Source organism: Dioscorea cayenensis, chromosome 19, assembly GCF_009730915.1.
Source record: "Dioscorea cayenensis subsp. rotundata cultivar TDr96_F1 chromosome 19, TDr96_F1_v2_PseudoChromosome.rev07_lg8_w22 25.fasta, whole genome shotgun sequence".
Classification (NCBI taxonomy): domain Eukaryota; kingdom Viridiplantae; phylum Streptophyta; class Magnoliopsida; order Dioscoreales; family Dioscoreaceae; genus Dioscorea; species Dioscorea cayenensis.
Window position 1 is genome coordinate 18,048,013 of NC_052489.1, and position 20,334 is coordinate 18,068,346.

The 20,334-nt window shown below is 41.9% G+C and overlaps 1 protein-coding gene and 1 non-coding gene across 2 annotated transcripts in view; one reads left to right on the forward strand and one right to left on the reverse strand.

Moving 5' to 3' along the window:
* Positions 1-1,728: 1,728 nt before the first annotated feature.
* The window catches only part of LOC120284099, a 32,972-nt gene continuing 14,366 nt past the window's right edge, over positions 1,729-20,334 (reverse strand). Inside the window, exons 12-17 of the mRNA XM_039290904.1 lie at positions 16,610-16,826; positions 12,498-12,634; positions 2,442-2,526; positions 2,313-2,354; positions 2,075-2,196; positions 1,729-1,993 (exon numbers count right to left, since the gene is read on the reverse strand). Coding sequence (XP_039146838.1) covers positions 1,729-1,993; positions 2,075-2,196; positions 2,313-2,354; positions 2,442-2,526; positions 12,498-12,634; positions 16,610-16,826 — 868 coding nt within the window. The remainder of the gene's footprint in view (positions 1,994-2,074; positions 2,197-2,312; positions 2,355-2,441; positions 2,527-12,497; positions 12,635-16,609; positions 16,827-20,334) is intronic.
* LOC120250899 lies at positions 9,995-10,101 on the forward strand. The gene has a single exon (XR_005533230.1). It is a non-coding gene; the product is annotated as a small nucleolar RNA R71 (small nucleolar RNA).

Here is a 20,334-nt window from a genome sequence, read left to right on the forward strand (position 1 = left end):
TAGCTAAAAACTTGAATCGAAAAGGACAACAAATCCGATATTGTGCAAGTGTGTGTAAACTCACACAAGTCAACCCAAAATGTATTCCTCAAATTTCTTATCAACAAGGACTTATTTATGAATAACAAGAGAAGGTAGTAGCTTCACACATCCTCTAAGGTAACATTTTCTGAAGTGGCCGCTAAGGTGGCTTTCACACTTTCGAGGTGGTAGCTCTTTCTACCGGGTAGTAGCCTTCACTCATCCCATGAGATCGCTCTTTCTCTCATTAGGGCATAACTAGTATCCGACTTATGAGAGTAGCTTTATACTTCATAGGTGGTAGCTCTTTCCACTCCCAATGCACAAATAAAACAAACATGCATTTTTGTTATGAAATTCAAACAAGAAACAATGCTAACATAGTCCCGTTAAGTGTCAAACTTGAGTTTCCACAAGGTTTAATGAATGAGTAGTGCAACGAGTGATAACCGGGCAAAAATTCCTAAAAATTCAAGTAAAACTAGAGCATGATAGTATCCAATGTTAAAAATTCTCCTAAACTCAAGAATACAACTGGTGCAACTAAGGTGAACCGCCATTGGCTACTTGAGCATGAAAAATAACGCATAAGTATAGAACACATGTAATGTGACCCCCATCCCCCCACACACACACACACACTTAAGATGTACATTGTCCTTAATATACTCATGCAAGCATAATAAAGACGTAAAACAATAAAAACATGTGCGTGAAAGTGGGCAATTGAAACAATACTCCCCTGAACTCCTAGTGTTGCATTTGGTGGAGCTAATTTCATTGAGAGTTGAGTTCCAACGGGTTGTGAAGCACACACAGCCATGTGAAATACCACATTAACTGTGCCAATAACTATTCCTCAAATCCAAGACTTACAAGACCATCTGCACGTATACACAAGGATGATGTTTTCTGAGTGATACAACTCGATACAATTAAAAAGCAATAAAATAGTCAGAAGGATGATGTTTTCTGAGTGATACAAATCCAAAATAAAATGCTGAATAAAACACTATAACATAAAGACAAAGAAATATAAAGATGCCTCAAGCGTCGGTGTCTTGCTCTGCTGGTGCTGCTGGTGGTGGTGATGCTGCTAGAGATGCCGGAGATGCTGGTGGAGCTCGGGGTCTCATCACAAAAGGTGAGGTCACCTATCGTTCAAGAATCTACTGTAATGCCTCGAGATGCGTATCACCTCAGCATGGTTCGCAGCCTGTGTTGCGCGAACCTTAGCCAAGTCACTCTGTAACACCCTTACAGCACTCTCGAGCCTGTCAAAGTGATCATGGGCTTGAGATGGAGAGAATATGCACACTGGAGGTGGCTCCTGTGCTGCGGGAGGTGCCTCTACCTCCATCTGTTCCTGCTGTAGCTGAATAGCAAGCTATGAACTCTCGACGGCATCACCCTCTCCCTCAGCTGTCTCTAGTGGGGGCATGATCATCACATAAACACCGTCTCGATACCTCCTCAGCATACCCATCAATTGCATCATCTCCAAGCTGAGGAGAGATGGTACAAAGATCTTCTCAGCCCCTCTGATCGCGTTCAACAGACCCATCCCCATGATGAGTCGAGTGATGTAGGAGCCTGAGAAGAGTACTCCTACTCTGGCATACTAGCCCTGGTGATGCAAATACTCGGCCAAAATGTGCCCTAAGTGGAGTGCTCGCTCTGTACCATAGAATATAAGTATAGCAGCTCCTAACGGCTGAGGACTCTGGTGCTGTCACCACGGCCATTCACAGAATGGCTAAGAACGGCGTGGATATATCTGTAGGCTAGTCGGGAGAGGCATGTCGCCTTAGAGATCCCTGGCACATACTGTCCCTGGCCATACAGCGTACGGTAAGCATTCTGCAGAGTCAAACTGCCTGGGTGATCGGTCGGTAGCTGCTCATACTCCTCTATATCAATGAAATCCTCATCATATAGACCGAGTCGGACAAAGAACTGCGTCACACTCATACTGTAGTATCATCCAAAAGCTCTGAACTAAACGGTGTTAATACTATCGAAACTAGAGTACGAACTGTCGAACTCGAATCACGCCAACACCTCCAATGTTAACATACGGATAGCAGGCTCTCGGATGGACGATAAACGTTGCCAGCTACCCATAGAAAGGAGCTTGTCTACGTCATCGTCCATCTCATCACCCAAATGAATCTCCTGTAATGCACTCAAGTCTGAAAAATACGATTGGTCGAACTTAAATTTTGACAAATGCTTAAACCGCGCTTAATGATCGGGGATAGCAAACTCTAATTGCTCAAGAGAGGGCTCACGGGGGCGTTTGCCGGGCGCTTTCTTCGATGTGGGGGCCATTCCTGCAAGAATTGAAAAGAAATTGATCAAATTAAACTTAAAATGCAATTTTCCAGAAATCCACAAGGTTGTGTGGAAATTCCACACACCTGTGTGGATCTTCGGGGCATAACAGCCGCACGGCCAAAACCTCCAAAAATTCCACAATACATCACAAAGTCTTCTAAATCTATTCTAAAAACATTCACCACCAATTAAAACATGAAATCCATGTAAAATCGACCACAAATGAGCAAGAGACATGAAGATTGGTGAAGAGAAAGGGAAAAGGAAGACTACCGACAAAATGGAACTTGAAATCTTCAAATACGGCCGGATAACTAATTAAAACCCCTTTAAATAGACAGAGAGAGGGTCAGGAAGATAAAGAGAGGTGTTCTTTGGGTGTGGAGACGTTTAAAAAATGAAAAGGCACAAGAAGCTTATAAAGAAAAGTCCTCGCCCTTTAGTGTTCTATACATCTATACGGGCGTGTGGAAATTACCCACGCCCTTGTGTCTCCATAGGAGAGCTTCACAGGGGCATACACACACCCTTGTTTGCTCTTGGGATGAAAATTTTCACCTTTGAACACATCCATATGGGTGCGTGGAAATTACCCACGCCCGTGTGCCCGACACACAGGGGCACCCATACGCCCCTGTGGCTTCTCTGTTCTCCCGAAAAATTTCTCTAAGTGTTCAACACGCCCCTGTGGAAGTTCCACATGGGTGTGTGGAAATTCAAAGGGGGGCTCACAAGGCAGCTACACGCCCCTGTGTGCTCTCGGATTAGAGAGTTTTCTCTGCAGAGTTTTACACAAGCTTGAGGAAATTACCTACGCCGGTGTGCCTTCCACAGGGACAGACACAAGCCCCTGTGTCTTTTCGGGATGGAGACCTTTAACTCTACAGAGATCCACACAGCCTTGTGGAAATTCCACACTGATGTGTGCCCATCACAAAGTTGCTCACATGGGCATTCACACACCCCTATGTCTTCTTGGGATGGAGAAGTTTAGTTCTTAACGGAAATTCCACATGGCCGTGTGGAAATTCCACACGGCCGTGTGTTTTCTCTAGATTACTCAAAAAAATTACAGACTCTGTAGAAAAAATCTACAACACCATTATACACAAACACTACAAATACAGTGAATAACTAACCAGAGACACATAAAAACACGCTCAAATAACCTAAAACTTCGCCAAACACATTGAAGCATGATAAAACACCAATGATCCACAAGAAGAACTCAGAAATAGCATGTAAAAATCAAGACACCAACACTAAAGCTTTTATTCATGCAAAAACTAAACTAAGACTTAGAAAAACAATAAAGACTTGGGTTGTATCCCAAGAAGCGCTTGTTTAACATCACTAAGCTTGACGTACCTATCCTTACCTCATGGAGTTCATGAATAAATGTCGCCCTCTTACCTAAAACTTGAAAGCACGATGAACACAATTTTTGCAATGCAGAGGAGGAATGATCGAGTTTATTACCAAAAAAGGGTTCGTCACCCTTACTTCGTGAATGCTCATTCCCACTAACATTGGGGTACTTCTTGTGACGTCTCCTTGATCTCTTGAGCTTTTTGATCATCCTCTTCATGACTCAGGGTGTAGGTTGCACCTTGTCCTCTAGACCAAGTGATAAAATTTCTTGATTCTCCACTTCTTTATCTAGCCATGTCTTCAATGGGTCCGGACACAACATTTCCTGTACGTAATCATCAATTAACTCATCAGTGGTGTCAAGAAAATACAGAGTGTCATCAAAATCAAGAGAATGTCACATGGCTTCAGCGAGCCTGACAACACCCCTTGCGTGTGACCACTGGGTTTGTCGAAGTAATAAATCCCGGGTGAGTGAGTATCGTATCCACAAGGAGTAGGGAATAAAAATACCAAGATTGCTATCTAACTAAGCGAAGACGGAATAATGATTTTGTTGATAAAATGTAATGAAAGCAAGAGTAAAAGAAACAAGAAAGAGAGAGGCACAAATAGATGAGAGGTAAGGCAACCGATAGAAGTGGGGTACTCGGATATTGTTCCACCTAGGACAATTGCTTCAAGTGCAAAATCAACTATTATATCTCCTAATTGACGCTTAATGAGTCATAAAAATTCTTAAACACACGGTCCCAAACCTAAGGTCAACCGTGACTAACTCTACACTATGTCCCGGTGAAGAAATCGATCAATCTCAACACCTCACGCCGTGTAGAGTTACAAGACACTCTAGGGATTCCATGTGATAAACCCTATTCCAATGTATAGATCTAACCCTTTGGTACAAGTGAAACACCCCTAGTCGTAATTAAGCCCTAGGTGCTAAAATCACTTCAATGCTTCACTCTGTTTCTTGTGCAACTAAGCCCCCAGCGAAGGTTATCCCCTAGCCCATTCACTCTACTATGACCACAAAGAACTCTTGGAATGTGGAGGTAGGATAAATTACATCGGAGAAGAAAGGGGATGCTCCGCTACCTCTCGACTCACCCTCTCCACCCTCTCCAATCTTACAATGTCTAACCCTCATGGTGTGTCACTCACTCACAAAGGTTACCAATGTAGACTCTCAACCCTAGTGTCACTCTAAGGGAGAAATCATTCAACAAGCATTCAAGATTGAAACTCAATTAAAGACATCAATTAAGGAAAACAGAATAGAAGATTAATGAAACAAATACATCCTAGGGTTCACAAATCCAAGTATCCACTAGGGGTTTAGCTCTCCATGGAGCTAGTTACAGTCAACAATGAAATCGAATGTAAAAACAAGTAATCTATAGAAAAACCGCCTCATTGTTCATGTCGATGGTCTTGTAGAGTAGCCTTGTCCTCTCCAAAGTTACCCTTGTCCGGCCTAGGGCACACCTCACCGGATCTATGCCGACGAAAGCTCCCCCAATAACCTTCTTCTAAGCGAAGCGCGGTGTTGAATCCGTAGAACCACTCCAAAGACTTGCGAAAAGTATCTCCAAACCCTAGCCGACGGCTTCTCAAAAGATGGAGAAATGTTGGAGATAAGAGGGGGAAAGGATTCCAAAAATCAGGCTAAATCGAGGCTTAAATAGGGCTGGAATCGAGAATCCACACGGGCCTGTGGAATTTCCACACGGGCGTGGGGAATTTCCACATGCCAGTGTGGATTCTCTGGAAACCTGATTTTCGTCCATCTATGAACAGTAATTGCTATAGTTATTTGCTACAGTACTTACTATAATGCTCCGCCAAAACACTCCTAATTCCACACTTTTCATCGAGGCAACATAAACAGGCACACGTTTATGCCGTAGATCGCAACTCTTCTTCAATCAAAGTTCTCATTGGTGAAGATCTTTTCATCAATGCACAAGTCGTTATACGCAAATATGACTTACTTCATGCCCCTCCAACTCATTGTAATGCCTTGACTACATGGAGCTTGGCACACATTCACGTATCTTAGATTCCCACTTGTGTCTTCGCGTTTGTTCCTTCCAAGATTTCACCAAATAGAGCATTCACGATCTACTTTTGGCTCCTTTTCTTAATACTCAGCTTCACAACCCTACGTGCGCAAAAGAACACAAATACACATGTATTAGCAATTAAACCTGATAAAAGTGCTCAACATAAGGAAAGAATACTTCGCACTCTTAACATATAAGCACTTATCAGAGACGATATGTTAACTTGTCATCTCCAACTCTTAGTGTCAATTCCTCACCGTCTATGTCAATAAGAGCCTTGGAAGTGCACAAGAATGACCTCCCAAGTATCAATGGAATCTCATCATCCTCATCAACATCCAAAACCACAAAGTCCGCAAGAAAGATATACTTATCAACTTCCACAAGTACATCCTCAGTGATACTCGGATGTCTAACCGATCGATCGGCTAGTTAAAGTGTCATCCGAGTAGGTCTAGGTTCTCCCAAACCTAGCTTCTGAAAGAATGTATAAGGCATGAAATTAATCGTAGCCCCTGAATCCTCCAATGCTTTCTCCTCACCCAAATTACCAATGTTGCACGGAATGATGAAGCTACCAGGGTCTTTCTTCTTGTTCGGCATATTCTTTTGCAACACCGCCAAGGATGAAGCATCTAAGATCACAGATGCACCCTCCTCAACTTCCTCTTGTTGTTCAAGAGGTCCTTAAAAAATTTTGCATAGCGAGGCATTTGAGACAATGCCTCCACAAATGGGATGTTGATGTTGCTTGAATAGGTCCAAAAACTTCTTTTATTGCTCATCATTTTGGTCATTCTTCAACCTTGAACGATAAGGAATTCTTGGCTTGTAAGTTGGGGTTACCACCTCCCTCTCATTAGCTCTTTCCTCAACCTCCACTTTTATGGGTAACTGATTGATTCCCCGCAAGTGTACGGGGTCGCCAAGTAACACCTCATGTGAAGACACGAAGATTGTATTCCACATTGCTAAGGATCTCCTATTACTCCTCGACCTATCATCTAGCCTACCATCTTAAGAAAAGGTATTTAATCATGAGCAAGCAATGAGCAAGGGTAAGAACAAGCAATGAGCAAGCAAAAATAACAATGAAATGCAAAGGCCTATGGATGTGGATCCCCTTGAGGGGTCATCATGATACATGGATTAAGAACAAAAGATGCAAGGGTAATTTGGACCAAGAGATATCTAGATTAAAACAACCGCAATTTCTCACCGGTTGAACCCTAATCCCATATGAATGTTGATAGAAATTTCTTCCAAATCTACATTCCTATGATTGCATTGAGTATAAGGAAATCCCAAAATAGGGATAAACGATCCTAAGTTCGCCCCTAAAACACGGAGGGCTACCAACATCCAATTTCTCGGTGTGTTGATACAAGTATCCCCTTTTAATCCATTCATGATCTAATACATGCGAGTAGGTCACATCTACATGTATAACTCACAAAAGAATTATGGATTTCTCCTTAGGGTAGCTCTTAGCATGAAACAAATGGATTAAATCTCAAATCAACCCAAGCATTAAATTAACAAGAAATCATCCAAAACACATGATAAACCCCCTAAGGTTTACCAACATCCGATAGCCTTGGGGTCTAGTGTGCCATCATACCACAACAATCAACAAAATTAAGCAAAAAATAAATCAAACTCAAAAATGACATTCCCTAAATGAAATGGCGAAGGAGGTGGAAAATTAGCCGAATGACTCTTCCTCCACTAAAGGAATGCCAAATGACGCATCCTCTAGCCTCGGATCTCCTTCCTTCAAATGATTGTCGATCTCCCCCTTGAATGATGATGTCTTCCAACCTTGAGAGCCCTTGACCTTGCCCTTCGATGATCTCCTCGTTTCCTTGCCCTTCTTCTTCTTCCTAAGGTCGCTCAAGGTCTCCCAAGAAGTCTCCAAAAAGCCCTCTCTAAAAGTCCCTGAATTTTGCCCTAGAAATCTGTATTTATACCCTATGAAGCATACGGCTTATGGGGGATCGTATGGGGACCATATAGCACTTAAAAACCCCAATTTTTGCTTCAAACGGGCATACGGCCTTCATACGGCCCGTATGAGGGCTGCATGAAGTTCTGGACAAGCTGCTTCAAACAATTTAAATGCTACAGTGATTGCTACATTAACTCTGCTATAGTAACTCCACTACAGTGCTTTTGACTGTTTTCTTCTTCTTTTCAACCAAATGGTATCCTCATGTTCTCCATAGCTTTCTAGTGCCCTACAAAGCAAATAGTACATGATTAAGCACAAAACGGGCATCAATCCACAAGAAAATACATGCAAAGTGAATAAAATATATATAAAAAAAATACCTACATTTAGACACTTATCAAATAACCCCACACTTAAGCGTTGCTTATCAACAAGTAAACGACTTATGAAAAACAAAGAGATTGATAAGTGGCTAAATGTATTACCTCAAGCAAGTATAAGAATCCAAAAGCAATGGACAATGATAAATAGATGTTGAGTTACAGTTAATAAGCATAATAAAAATACCCTGTCTTACCTCTTATATATCTGTGCCTTGTAAGTGAATATTTTATCTCGTTTGCCCTGATCTGGTCTAGACTAAGGACTTCATTTAGTACAACTCTAGATGCTAATCACTCCACATACAAAGAATACTAAGTCTTAAACTATTAAGTGCTACTTCAATGGCCAAGAAAGACCCTTCTAATTCTTTAGCTTGAAACTAAATCCTTTTTTCCTCACAACAACACTAGGTAGGCAACCATAAGATCAAAAGGTTTATTTTCTTTCCATTTTTCCAAGTCTGACCAATGTAGATTTGCACAAAAATCTTTCTGGAGGATGCACATGTTGATTTGGCACAAGAGCCAACTAACTACTCGATTACAAATCCACATAGACGCATTCATGCTTCACTAGCAGAGGAATACTGTCATAAACTCATTTTCACAATTCCCTTTTTTTTTTTTTGTTTTTTACATCCCTAAATCATGTATTTAGACTGCTCTACAAGCCACAGTACTAGGGCATTTAAGATCACTCTACATGGAATGATAAAGCTTCCAGGGTCCTTCTTGTTCGGCTTATTCTTTTGCAACACTGCCGAACATGAAGCATCTAAGATCACAGATGCACTCTCCTCCAACTTTCTCTTATTGGTCAAGAGGTCCTTGAGAAACTTTGCAAAACGAGGCATTTGAGACAATGCCTCCACAAATTGTATGTTGATGTGCAATTGCTTGAATAAACCCTAGAACTTCTTGTATTGCTCATCATTTTGGTTGTTCTTTAATCTCGAAGGATAAGGGATTCCTGGCATGTATGGTGGGATTGCCACCTTCTTTCCTTTGGTTCTCTCCTCAACCTCCATGACCTCGGGTACTTCAATATTGGTCTTCTCACTTGGAAACCTACCCTCAATCTCACAACCACTTCTCAAAGTGATCGTCTTTACATGTTCTGTCGGATTAGTTTCGGTGTTACTCGACAAGCTTCCTTGAGGTCTCTCTGATAAAGACTTTGAAATTTACCCCACTTGATTCTCTAAATTGTGCAATGGCGCGGTGTGGTTGTGAAGTGTAGCTTCATCCGACTGAAACCTTGTATCTGATGATTGGATAAACTTGGTCAAAGCTTTCTCTAGATCGTTCATCTGGGTCTCCAAACCTGAAACTCGATTATTCATATCCGGGGCTTATTGTTGTTGTTGTTGGAAACCCGGTAGTGCCATAGCCTTTTGTTGCCCTTGATTACTCAATGAAAGGTCCGAGTGACTCCTCCAAGCTGGATTGTAGGTGTTGCTATATGGATTGCCTTGGCTTTCATTACATTACCCAAAAAATCCACTTATTCTACCGAGGATGTTCCACCAATAGAAATCGGGCAATCGAATGAGGCATGTCCTCCCCCACACCCAGTACAACTAGTTAGAACAGCCACTCAAGGAGAAGTTAGAGTATCTAACTTCTTACTCAATGACTCAACCTAGGGCGCCAATGAAGTAACTACATCAATCTCATGAAGTCCGGCTACCCTTTTTCTAACTCTTGTGTTCCACTGGCAGCTGCAAATGGCCATTTCTTCAATGAGATATCGAGCTTCTTTAGAGGTCTTGCTTCCTAAGGTACCTCCTGCTGCTGCATCAAGTAACTGCCTTGTGCTTGGGTTCAAACCATTGCAAAAAGTCTGAATGATTATCCACTCGGGGAACCCATATAGAGGACACTTCCGTAAAAGCTCCTTGAACCTATCTCTTGTCTCAAAAAGAGACTCCAATTCCATTTGCGCAAAGGTGGATATTTCATTCCTGAGCTTTGCAGACTTTTCCAGGAGAGAAATATTGGGCAAGAAAAGCTTCTACCATCTCCTTCCAAGTAGTGATTGATGCTCTAGGTAATGAATGTATCCACTGTTTTGCTCTCCCCTTCAAGGAAAATGGGAAGGCCCTCAATCTGATAGCATCATCCATAACGCCATTAATCTTTAAGCATGTCACACACTTCCAAGAAGTTCTCGATGATTGTTGGCTTTAGCTGTATCATTTGGATGAATGCTGGCTTTAGCTCAAAATTCTGGGTGGTAATCGGTGGCCACACAATACTAGAAGTTGTGCCAAGAACTACGGGTTTGGCATAATCTGACTTTGTCTTCTGCTACTCATTCTGTCTTGCAATGTTATTAGACCCTTCACCTTCTATTTTAGCTTGACTTGACTGTTCTTGTACAGGTTCTTTTCCAATTCTATGAATTCTTCGTTCAATGTGTGGATATCCTTCAACCAATGTCGAAGGGTTTCCTCGGGTCATAACCTAGAGTTGCAACCAAAGAAAGAAAAACAAATCAGAACGATGGAAGAATAATAATGTGTGAAATACACAAAGTAATGAATAGCTAAAATAACAAAGTATAAAGTGTTTCTAAAACGCCTATTCCCCAGCAACGGCACCAAAAACATGACACACCCTTTGGCATGTGAGAACCAAATGCATGGATTTATCAAAATAATAATACCTTGGTGAGTAAGTAGTCGTATCCACAGGGAATAGTGATCAGAAACACTAAGATTGCTATTTAATTAAAATGAAAATGAATCGATAGTGGTGTGAAAAAAATCAATGTAAATAGCAACAAGTAAAGAAGAAAGAGGTGTAGGTAAATGATAAGAGAGGTAATCGACAGAAAGTGGGGCACCCGGACATTCCTCACTCTAGGACTAGTGTCTCAGGTGCAAGACCAACCATTATGTCTCTCAACCAATTCTTAATGAGTCGTGGAAATTCTAAAACACATGGTCCCAAACCTAAGGTCAACCGTGACTAACCCGACACTATGCCCCGACGGAGAAATTGCTCAATCTCGACGCCACACACTATGCAAGGTTGCTTAAATCTCTATGGACTCCAAAGTGATAAACCCTATTCTCTAATATAGATCTAACCCTTTGGTCCAGCCGAAAGACCCCTAGTCAAAATTAAGCCATAGATACTAAGGATTACTTCAACGCTTAACTCTGTTGCTCGTGCAACTAAGCCCCAGCGGAGTCCGTCTCTTAGCACTTCACTCTATTGCGACTGCAAAGAACTCTTGGAACGTGGAGGTAGGATAAATCACACCGGCAGGGAAAGGGGACGTTCCACTACCTCTCGACTCAACCTCTCGACCCTCTCCAATCTTGCTTTGTCTAACACTCATGGTGTGTCACTCACTCACAAGGATTAACAATGTAAATTCTCAATCCTAGTGTCACTCTAAGGGGAAATCCACTCAACAAGCATTCAAGATTGGAACTCAATTAAAAACATCAGTTAAATAAACGTAATAGAAAGGTCAAAGAAACAATATCATCCTACAGTTTACATGTCCAAGTACCCACTATGGGTTTAGCTCTCCATGGAGTAAGATACAATCATTAATGAAATCAAAAGTAAAAACATGTAATCCATAAGTAAAACCCTCTTGATATTTCGTGTCATTGGTCTTATAGAGTAGTCGCATCTTTTCCAAAAGTTCCCTCACCAAGCAAGCCTAGGCACACCTCACCGAATCGATGCAGACGAAAGCTCCCACAATAACTATCTTCCAAAGGAATGCGGTGTTGAAGGCCGTAGAACTACTCTAAAACCCTTGCCAAAGCCTCTCCAAACCCTAGCCGCAAGCGCCTCCAAAGATGAGAAAAGAATGGCCAAAGGGTGGGAAAAAAGATCCTCAAAACTGACTGAAGCCACGCCTTAAATAGGCTGGAATCGGGCATCCACACGGGCGTGTGGAATTTCCACACGCCCGTGTGAATTTTTGCAGGAATCGATTTTTCAGCGGCATGTGAACAGTAACTACTACATTAATTTATTACAGTAACATACTACAGTAGTTTGCCAAAATATTCCTGAATCCACACTTTCAATGAGACCACATGAACGGGCACACATCCATGAGGTAGATTGCGTTGCATCTTCAATAAAATCATATCTGACAACAATCTTGCAAGCATTGCACAAATTGGAACACATGAGTGTCACTGGCTTTGTGCCTCTCCAATTTGCCTGTTCACTCGAGCACAATGGTGGTTGGCACACACTCATATGCCTTTGAACACAACTTGTGTCTTCACGTTTCTCCAAGATTTCATCAATAAAGTGCATTCACGATCTACTTTGGTTTTCTTCTTCAATACTTGTCTCCACAGTCCTACATGCATAAAAGAACATGAATACACATGTATAAGTGATAAAATCTCAGCTTGATTCATCTGTTCTTGTACAGGATCCTTTCCCCATCTATGAGTTCTCCTTCCAATCTCTGAATCAACTTCAACTAAATTCGAAGGGCTGCCTCGGGTCATAACCTGGAGCTGCAATCAAAGAAAGAAAAAAAATCAGAACAATGGAAGAAAAAGAAAATGTTAAATAGAACAAGTGTTGAATAGCTAAAATAACAAAGTGCAAATGCTTCCAAAATGCCTACTCCCTGACAACGGCGCTAAAAACTTGATACACCCTTGCACGTGTGTACTGCAACTACACTGGTCATCAAAGTAATAAAATACCCTCGTGTGGGTATTCGAATCCACAGGGAATAGTTGTTCAGAAGCACTAAGTATTGCTATTTAGCTAGAGTGAAACCAATGTGTGATGTTGCTTCAAAAGATCAATGCAAATCAAAGTAAGAGAGAGAAAAGGGAAAACAAGAGGAGTAAAGTGTGGTAATCAATAGTAAAATATGGTACTCAGACAATACTCACCCTAGGACTATTGTTTCAAGTGCAAGATTAATATTATTCCTCCTAATTGAAGTTTAATGAGTTATGGAATTCCAAAAACACACGGTCCTGGACATAAGGGCAACCGTGACTAGCCCTCTATACTATACCTCGGCGGAAAAGGATACTCTCAACACCTCACACTGTATGGGACTGCTTGAGGATCTAGGGACTCCAAGTGATAACCCCTATTCTCTAATATAGATCTAACCATTTGGTTCAGGCGAAAGACACCTAGTCATGATTAAGCCCCAGCACTAAGGATTACTTCAACACGTTACTCTGTTGCTCGTGCAACTAAGCCCCAATTGAGTTTGTTGACATCGCCCTTTTTGCGTGTGTACCACAAGTACACGGGTTTGTCGAAGTAATAATACTCTGGTGAGTAGGTAGCCGTATCCACAGGAAATAGTGAATAGAAACACAAAGATTTCTATTTAACTAGAATAAAGATAAATCAATAGTGGTTTCAGCAAAATCAATAAAAATAGAAATAATGAAAGAAGAAGGAAACACAAATAAAAGATAGGAGAGGAAATTGACAGAAATTGGGGCACCCGGTCATTGCTCACAATAAACCAATTGTTTTAAGTGCAACACCAACCATTATGTTTCTCAACTAATGCTTAATGAGTCCTGGAAATCCTAAAACACACGGTCCCAAACCTAAGGTCAATCGTGACTAACCCTACACTATGCCCCCGCGGAGAAATTGCTCAGTCTAAATGCCTCACACTGTGCAAGGTAACATAAAGCTCTAGGGACTCCAAGTGATAAATCTTATTCCCTTATGTAGATCTAACCCTTTGGTCCAGGTGAAAGACAACTAGTCACAATTTAGCCCTAGATACTAAGAATTACTTCAACGCTTCACTCTATTGCTCGCGCAACTAAGCCCCAGTAGAGTTTGTCTTTTAGCACTTCACTATATTGTGACCGCAAAGAACTCTTGAAACGTTGTGGCAGGATAAATCACACCGGAGGGGCAAGGGGAGTTCCGCTAACTCTCGACTCACCCACACAACCCCCTCCAATCTAGGATTGTCTAACCCTCATGGTGTGTCACTCATCCACAAAGGATACCAAGATGGATTCTCATCCATAGTGTTACTCTAAGGGAAAATCAACTCAACGAGCATTCAAGATTGGAAGTCATCAATTAAACAATAATATCCTAGGGATTACAAGTCTAATTACCCTCTAGGGGTTTAGCTCTCTAATTTTATGTATTAGTAATATGAAGTATTTTTTTCTTACTATGAGCATTACTATTACCAGATTTTAGTGCTAATATATGTGTATTTGTGTTACTTGTGTGCAGGTTGGGTTGTGGAGTCAAATATAGAGGAAGGAAAAAAAAGGTAGATTACGATTGCACTTTATTGATGAAATCTTGGAGTGAACAAACGTGACGACACAAGTTGTGCTCGAAGATACGGGAATGTGTGCCAACCTCCATACGCTCAAGCAATTACATGGTTTGGAGGGACACCAAGGCAGTCACATTTACGTATCCCGACTTGTGCAATGATAGCAAGATCTTCATCATTTGCATCCCTACTTGGTTTGGAGGGACACCAAGGCAGTCACATGCATCTAGAATCACGGAGGCACTCTCCTCCAACTTCCTTTTGTTGGTCAACAAATCTTTCAAGAACTTGGTATACCTAGGCATTTGGGATAATGCCTCAACAAAGGGAATGTTTATATGTAGTTGCCTAAACAAACCCAGAAACATTTTGTACTGCTCATCCACTTGGTCGTTCTTCAATCTAGAGGGATAAGGGATTCTTGGCTTGTAAGGTGGGGGTGCCACGTCCTTCTCCTTGGTTGCTCCCTTCTCAACCTCTACGACCTCCGGTGCTTCAACATTGGTCTTATAACTTGGAAGCCTACCTTCAACCTCACGACCACTTCCCAAAGTGATCGCCTTCACATGTTCTCGTGGGTTGGTCTCGGTATTACTCGGCAAGCTTCCTTGTGGTCTCTCCGATAGAGACTTCGCAATTTGCCCCACTTGATTTTCTAGATTGTGCAATGACGCGGTGTGGTTGCGAAGTGTAGCCTTGACCGATTGGAACCGTGTATCCGATGATTGCACAAATCGAGTCAAGGCCTTGTCTAGATCGGTCATCTAGGTCTCCAAACCTGAAACTCGATTATCCATGTTTGGGATTTGTTGTTGTTGAAAACCCGGTGGTGCGGTGGCTTTTTGTTGACCTTTATTGTTCCATGAGAAATTATGGTGGTTATTCCAAACAGAATTGTAGGTATTGCTATAAGGATTGCTATAAGGATTGGCTTGGTTTCTCATTGCATTACCCACATAATCAACTTGTTCAACGGAGGGTGTACCACCAATGGCTATCGGGCAATCAGAGGGGTATGTCCTCCACTGCACCCAGTGCAATTAGTCACGTCCACCACTCTATTAGAAGTTAGAAGGTCTAATTTCTTACTCAATGATTCCACTTGGGCCGCCAAAGAAGTGACTGCATCTATTTCATGGAGTCCGGCTACTTTCTTCCTTTCCCGCGGGTTCCACTGGTAGCTATTCATGGCAATATCCTTCACCAAATGTCAGGCCTCTTCGGGGGTTTTACTCCCCATTGTTCTTCCTACGGCGGCATCTAGCAATTGCCTTGTACTTGGATTCAACCCATTATAAAAAGTCTGAATAATCATCCATTCGGAAAATTCATGTTATGGGCACCTCTGTGAAAGATCCTAGCTCCCTTGTCTTAAACAATGATTCCAATTCCATCTGCACAAATCACGATATCTCATTTTAAAGCTTTGCCAACTTCCCCAGTGGAAAGTATCTTGCAAGGAAAGCTTCGACTAGTGGTGTCAAACAGGCCGTGCCGGCCCGGGCCTAGCACGGCCTGGCACGAGTTGGGCCGTGCTTGGCCCAAGCACGGTGCAACAATACCGTGCTCGGGCCAGCCACGGCCCAAACCCTGGGCCGTGCTGGGCTAGGGGTTTGCAGCCCGCGGCCCGCTTCTGGCCAACATGGCCCGTCACGCCAAATGCATGTTTTTTCTTTTTTTCTTTTTTAATTTTTTGGTATATTTTTTTTTTGTTTTTTTGGTCAATATGGCTTTTATTTCTATGTTTTTGAATTTTAGGATATTTTTTTATATTTTTTTTAACAATTTTAGTGTATATTTTTATATTTTTGGGGTTTAAAATAAAAAATGTAAATATAATATAACCGGGCGGGCCACATGCTGGGACGACCTTGGTGGTTGGCGGGCCATGCCGGTACCGCACGATTTCTAGACGGGAAATGCGGCCCGAGCGCGCATTGTGCATGGGCGTATGGGCCCGGGCCGTGCCGGGCCAGGCCGTCCCGTTTGACACCACAAGAATTGACCATCTCATTCCAAGTTGTGATGGATGCTTTTGGCAAGGAATGAAGCCACTGCTTGGCTCTTCCTTTTAGAGAAAATCGAAAGCCCTCTATCTCATAGCATCATCCGATACACCGTTAATCTTTAGCATAACACAAACTTCTAAGAAGTTCTCTATGTGGTTGTTTGGATTTTCATCAGCCAAGCCATTGACCTGCGCTGGCTGTTGAATCATCTGGATGAATGCTGCCTTCAGCTCAAAGTTTGGAGCTGAAATTGGGGATCCTACAATGTTAGATTGTGTCCCCAGTACTAACGGTCTTGCGTAATAAGATAATGTTCGCAGTTGTTCATTCTGTTCAGCCATGTTGTCAGATCCTTCAACTTCCACGTCACCTAGATTGGACGGTTCTTCCGCAGGTTCTTTTCCCCTTCAGGTTTGGAATCTACTTCAATTAATATCAAAGGATTATCCCTGGGTCATAACCTGGAGCTACACCAAAATAAGAAAACAAAATTAGAAAGATGATAGAATAAGAAAATATGAAATAGAATGGATGAATGAATGGCTAAGATAACAAAGTGCAAAGTATCTCTAAACGCCTACTCTCCGGCAATGGTGTGAAAAACTTAACAACGACATTTGCGTGTTACCCGCAAGTGCACGAGTTTGTCGAGTAATAAATTCCCAGGTGAGTGGGGTATCATATCCACAGGCAGTAGGGAGTAAAAAATATTTAAATTGCTACTTAACCGAGTGAAGATGAACAATGATTGTGTTGATAAGGTGTGGTGTAAACAAGAGTAAAAGAAACAAGAAAAAAAAATCATAAGTAGGTGAGAGATAAAGTAATCGATAGAAGTAGGGTACTTGGATACTGTCCTGCCTAAGATAATCGTTTCAAGTGCAAAACCAACTATTATGCTTCATAACTAATGCATTAATGAGTCGTGGAGATCCTAAGATACATGGTCCCAAATCTAAGGTCAACCATCACTAACTCTACACTAAGTCCCGGTGGAGAAATTGATCAGTCTCAACACCTCGCATTGTGTACAGTTGCAAGATGCTCTAGGGATTACAAGTGATAAACCCTATTCCTTTGTGTAGATCTAACCCTTCGATCCAGGCGGTAGGTCCCTAGTCACAATTAAGCTCTACAATGATCCGGTAGGTCCGTTGACTTTGAAACTAAGCCCCAGCGGAAGGTTATCCCTTAGCCTGTTCACTCTACAATGATCGCAAAGAACTTTTAGAACGTGGAGGTAGAGTAAATCAACTCGAAGGTGAAAGGGGACGCTCCGCTACCTTTCGACTCACCCTCTCACCCTCTCCAATCTAGCTTTGTCTAACCCTCATTGCGTGTCATACATTCACAAAGGTTCAAAATATAGACTATCAACGCTAGTGTCACTCTAAGAGAGACATCATTCAACAAGCATTCAAGATTGGAAATCAATTAAAACATCAATTAAGGCAAGCATAATAAAAGGTTTAAAGAAACAATAGCATCCTAGGGTTCACAAATCCAAGTACTCACTAGGGGTTTAGCTCTCCGTGGTGCTAGTGACAATCAACAATGAAATGGAATGTGAAAACAAGTAATCCATAAAAAAAACTCCTCAGTGTTTGTGTCGAATGTCTTGTCGAGTAGCTGAGTCTTCTCCAAGGGTTCCCTTGTCCGGCCTAGGGCACACCTCTCCAGATCTATGCCGACGAAAGGTCCCCCAGTAACCTTCTTCCAAGCGAATCGTGATATCAAATCCTTTAAACCACTCCTAAGACGTGCCAAAAGCCTCTCGAAACCCTAGCTGACGGCCTCCCAAACGATGGAGAAAAGTGGAAGAGAAGAGGTGAAAAAGATCCCCCAAAATCGGGCTGAATCACGGCTTAAAGAGGGCTGGAATAGGGCATCCACACGCCCTTGTGGATGTTTCCCACCGGCCTGTGGAATTTCCACACGCCCCTATGGATTCTCTGGAAATCTCATTTTCGGCCGACTATGAACAGTAACTGCTACAGTAGTCTGCCAGAACACTCCCAATTCCACACTCTTCATCGATGCAACATAAACGGACACACGTTTATGCCATATATCGCATGCCTTCTTCAATCAAAAGCTTCATTGGCGGAGATCTTGTCATCAATACACAAGTCAGGATATGCAAATGTGACTGCCTTTGTGCCCCTAAAATCCATTGTAGTGACTTTAATTCATGAATGTTGGCACACATTCACATATCTTGGAGTCCCACTTGTGTCTTCGCGTTTGTTCCTTCCAAGATTCCATGAAACAATGCGATTACGATCTACTTTTGGCTTCTTTTCTCAATACTTAGCTTCACAACCCTATATGCATGACAGTAACACAAATGCACAAGTATTAGCGCTAAAACCTGATAAAAATAATCCTCATCACAAGGAAAGAACGCTTCCCGTTCTTATCACACAAGCACTTATCAGGTGTGCCCTAGGCTTGAAAGGGAACCTTTGAAGATGACGAGGCTACTCCACAAGACCATCGACACGAATACTGAGGAAGTTTTACTTATGGATTGCATGTTTTTACTTTCGATTTCATTATTGATTATATCTTGCTCCATGTAGAGCTAGACCCCTAGTAGGTACTTGGACTTGTAAACCCTAGGATGTTATTGTTTCATTGATCTTCTATTATGATTTCTTTAATTGATGTCTTTAATTGAGTTCCAATCTTTAATACTTATTGAATGATTTCTCCCTTAGAGTGACACTAGAGTTGAGAGTCTACATTGGTAGTCCTTGTGAGTGAGTGAGACACCATGAGGGTAGACAAAGCAAGATTGGAGAGAGTCGAGAGGGTGAGTCGAGAAGTAGCAGATTGTCCCATTTCCCCTTAGTTGTGATTAATCTTACCTACGTATTTCAAGAGTTCATTGTGGTCACAATCGAGTGAAGTGCAAAAAGAGGAACTCCGCTGCGGCTTAGTTGCACGAGCAACAAATTGAAGCATTGAATTAATCTTTAGTGCTGGGGCTTAATTGTGACTAGGGGTATGTCACCTGTATCAAAGGGTTTAGACCTATATTATGCAATAGGGTTTATCAATTAGAATCCCTAGTGCTTCTTGCAACTCTAAACAGTGTGAGGTGTTGAAACAGATTGATTTATCCACCGGGGCATAGTGTAGATAGTCACGGTTGACCTTAAGTTTGGGACCATGTATTTTAGGATTTCTGTGACTCATTAAGCATCAGTTAGGAGACATAATAGTTGGTCTTGCACTTGAAACAATAATCCTAGGGGGAGTAATGTCTGAGTACCACACTTTCTATCGATTGCCTTTCCTCTTACATAATTGCGCCTCTCTTTCTTATTTTCTTTAGTTATTTTCATATTGATTTTGTTCACACTACTATTGATTCATTTTCACTTTAGTTAAATAACAATCTTTGTGTTTCAGATCACTATTCCCTGTGGATTCGACTCCTCACTCACTAGGGTATTATTACATCGACAAGCCCGTGCACTTGTCGGTCACACGCTCAGGGTGTGTCAAGTTTTTGGCGTTGTTGCCGAGGAATAGGCATTTTGGAAACACTTTCCACTTTACTATTTTAGCTATTCATCACTCGTTCGATTTCATATCTTCTTATTCTTCCATCCTTCTTATTTGTTTTTCTTTCTTTGGTTGCAGCTCCAGGTTATGACTTGATGGAACCCTTCGACATTGGTTGAAAGAGATCTTGAACCTGAATGAACATTTCGTAGAAGGGGTAAACAACCTGTGGAAGAACAGAATCATTCAGCTGAAAATAGAGGGTGAAGGATCTGAAAACATGGCGGAACAAGAGGGCCAACGAAAAACTCTTTCAGATTTTATTAGACCTACTATTCATGGGACACAATCGAGCATTATTAGGCCACCGATAGCAGCCCAAAATTTTGAGTCGAAGCCA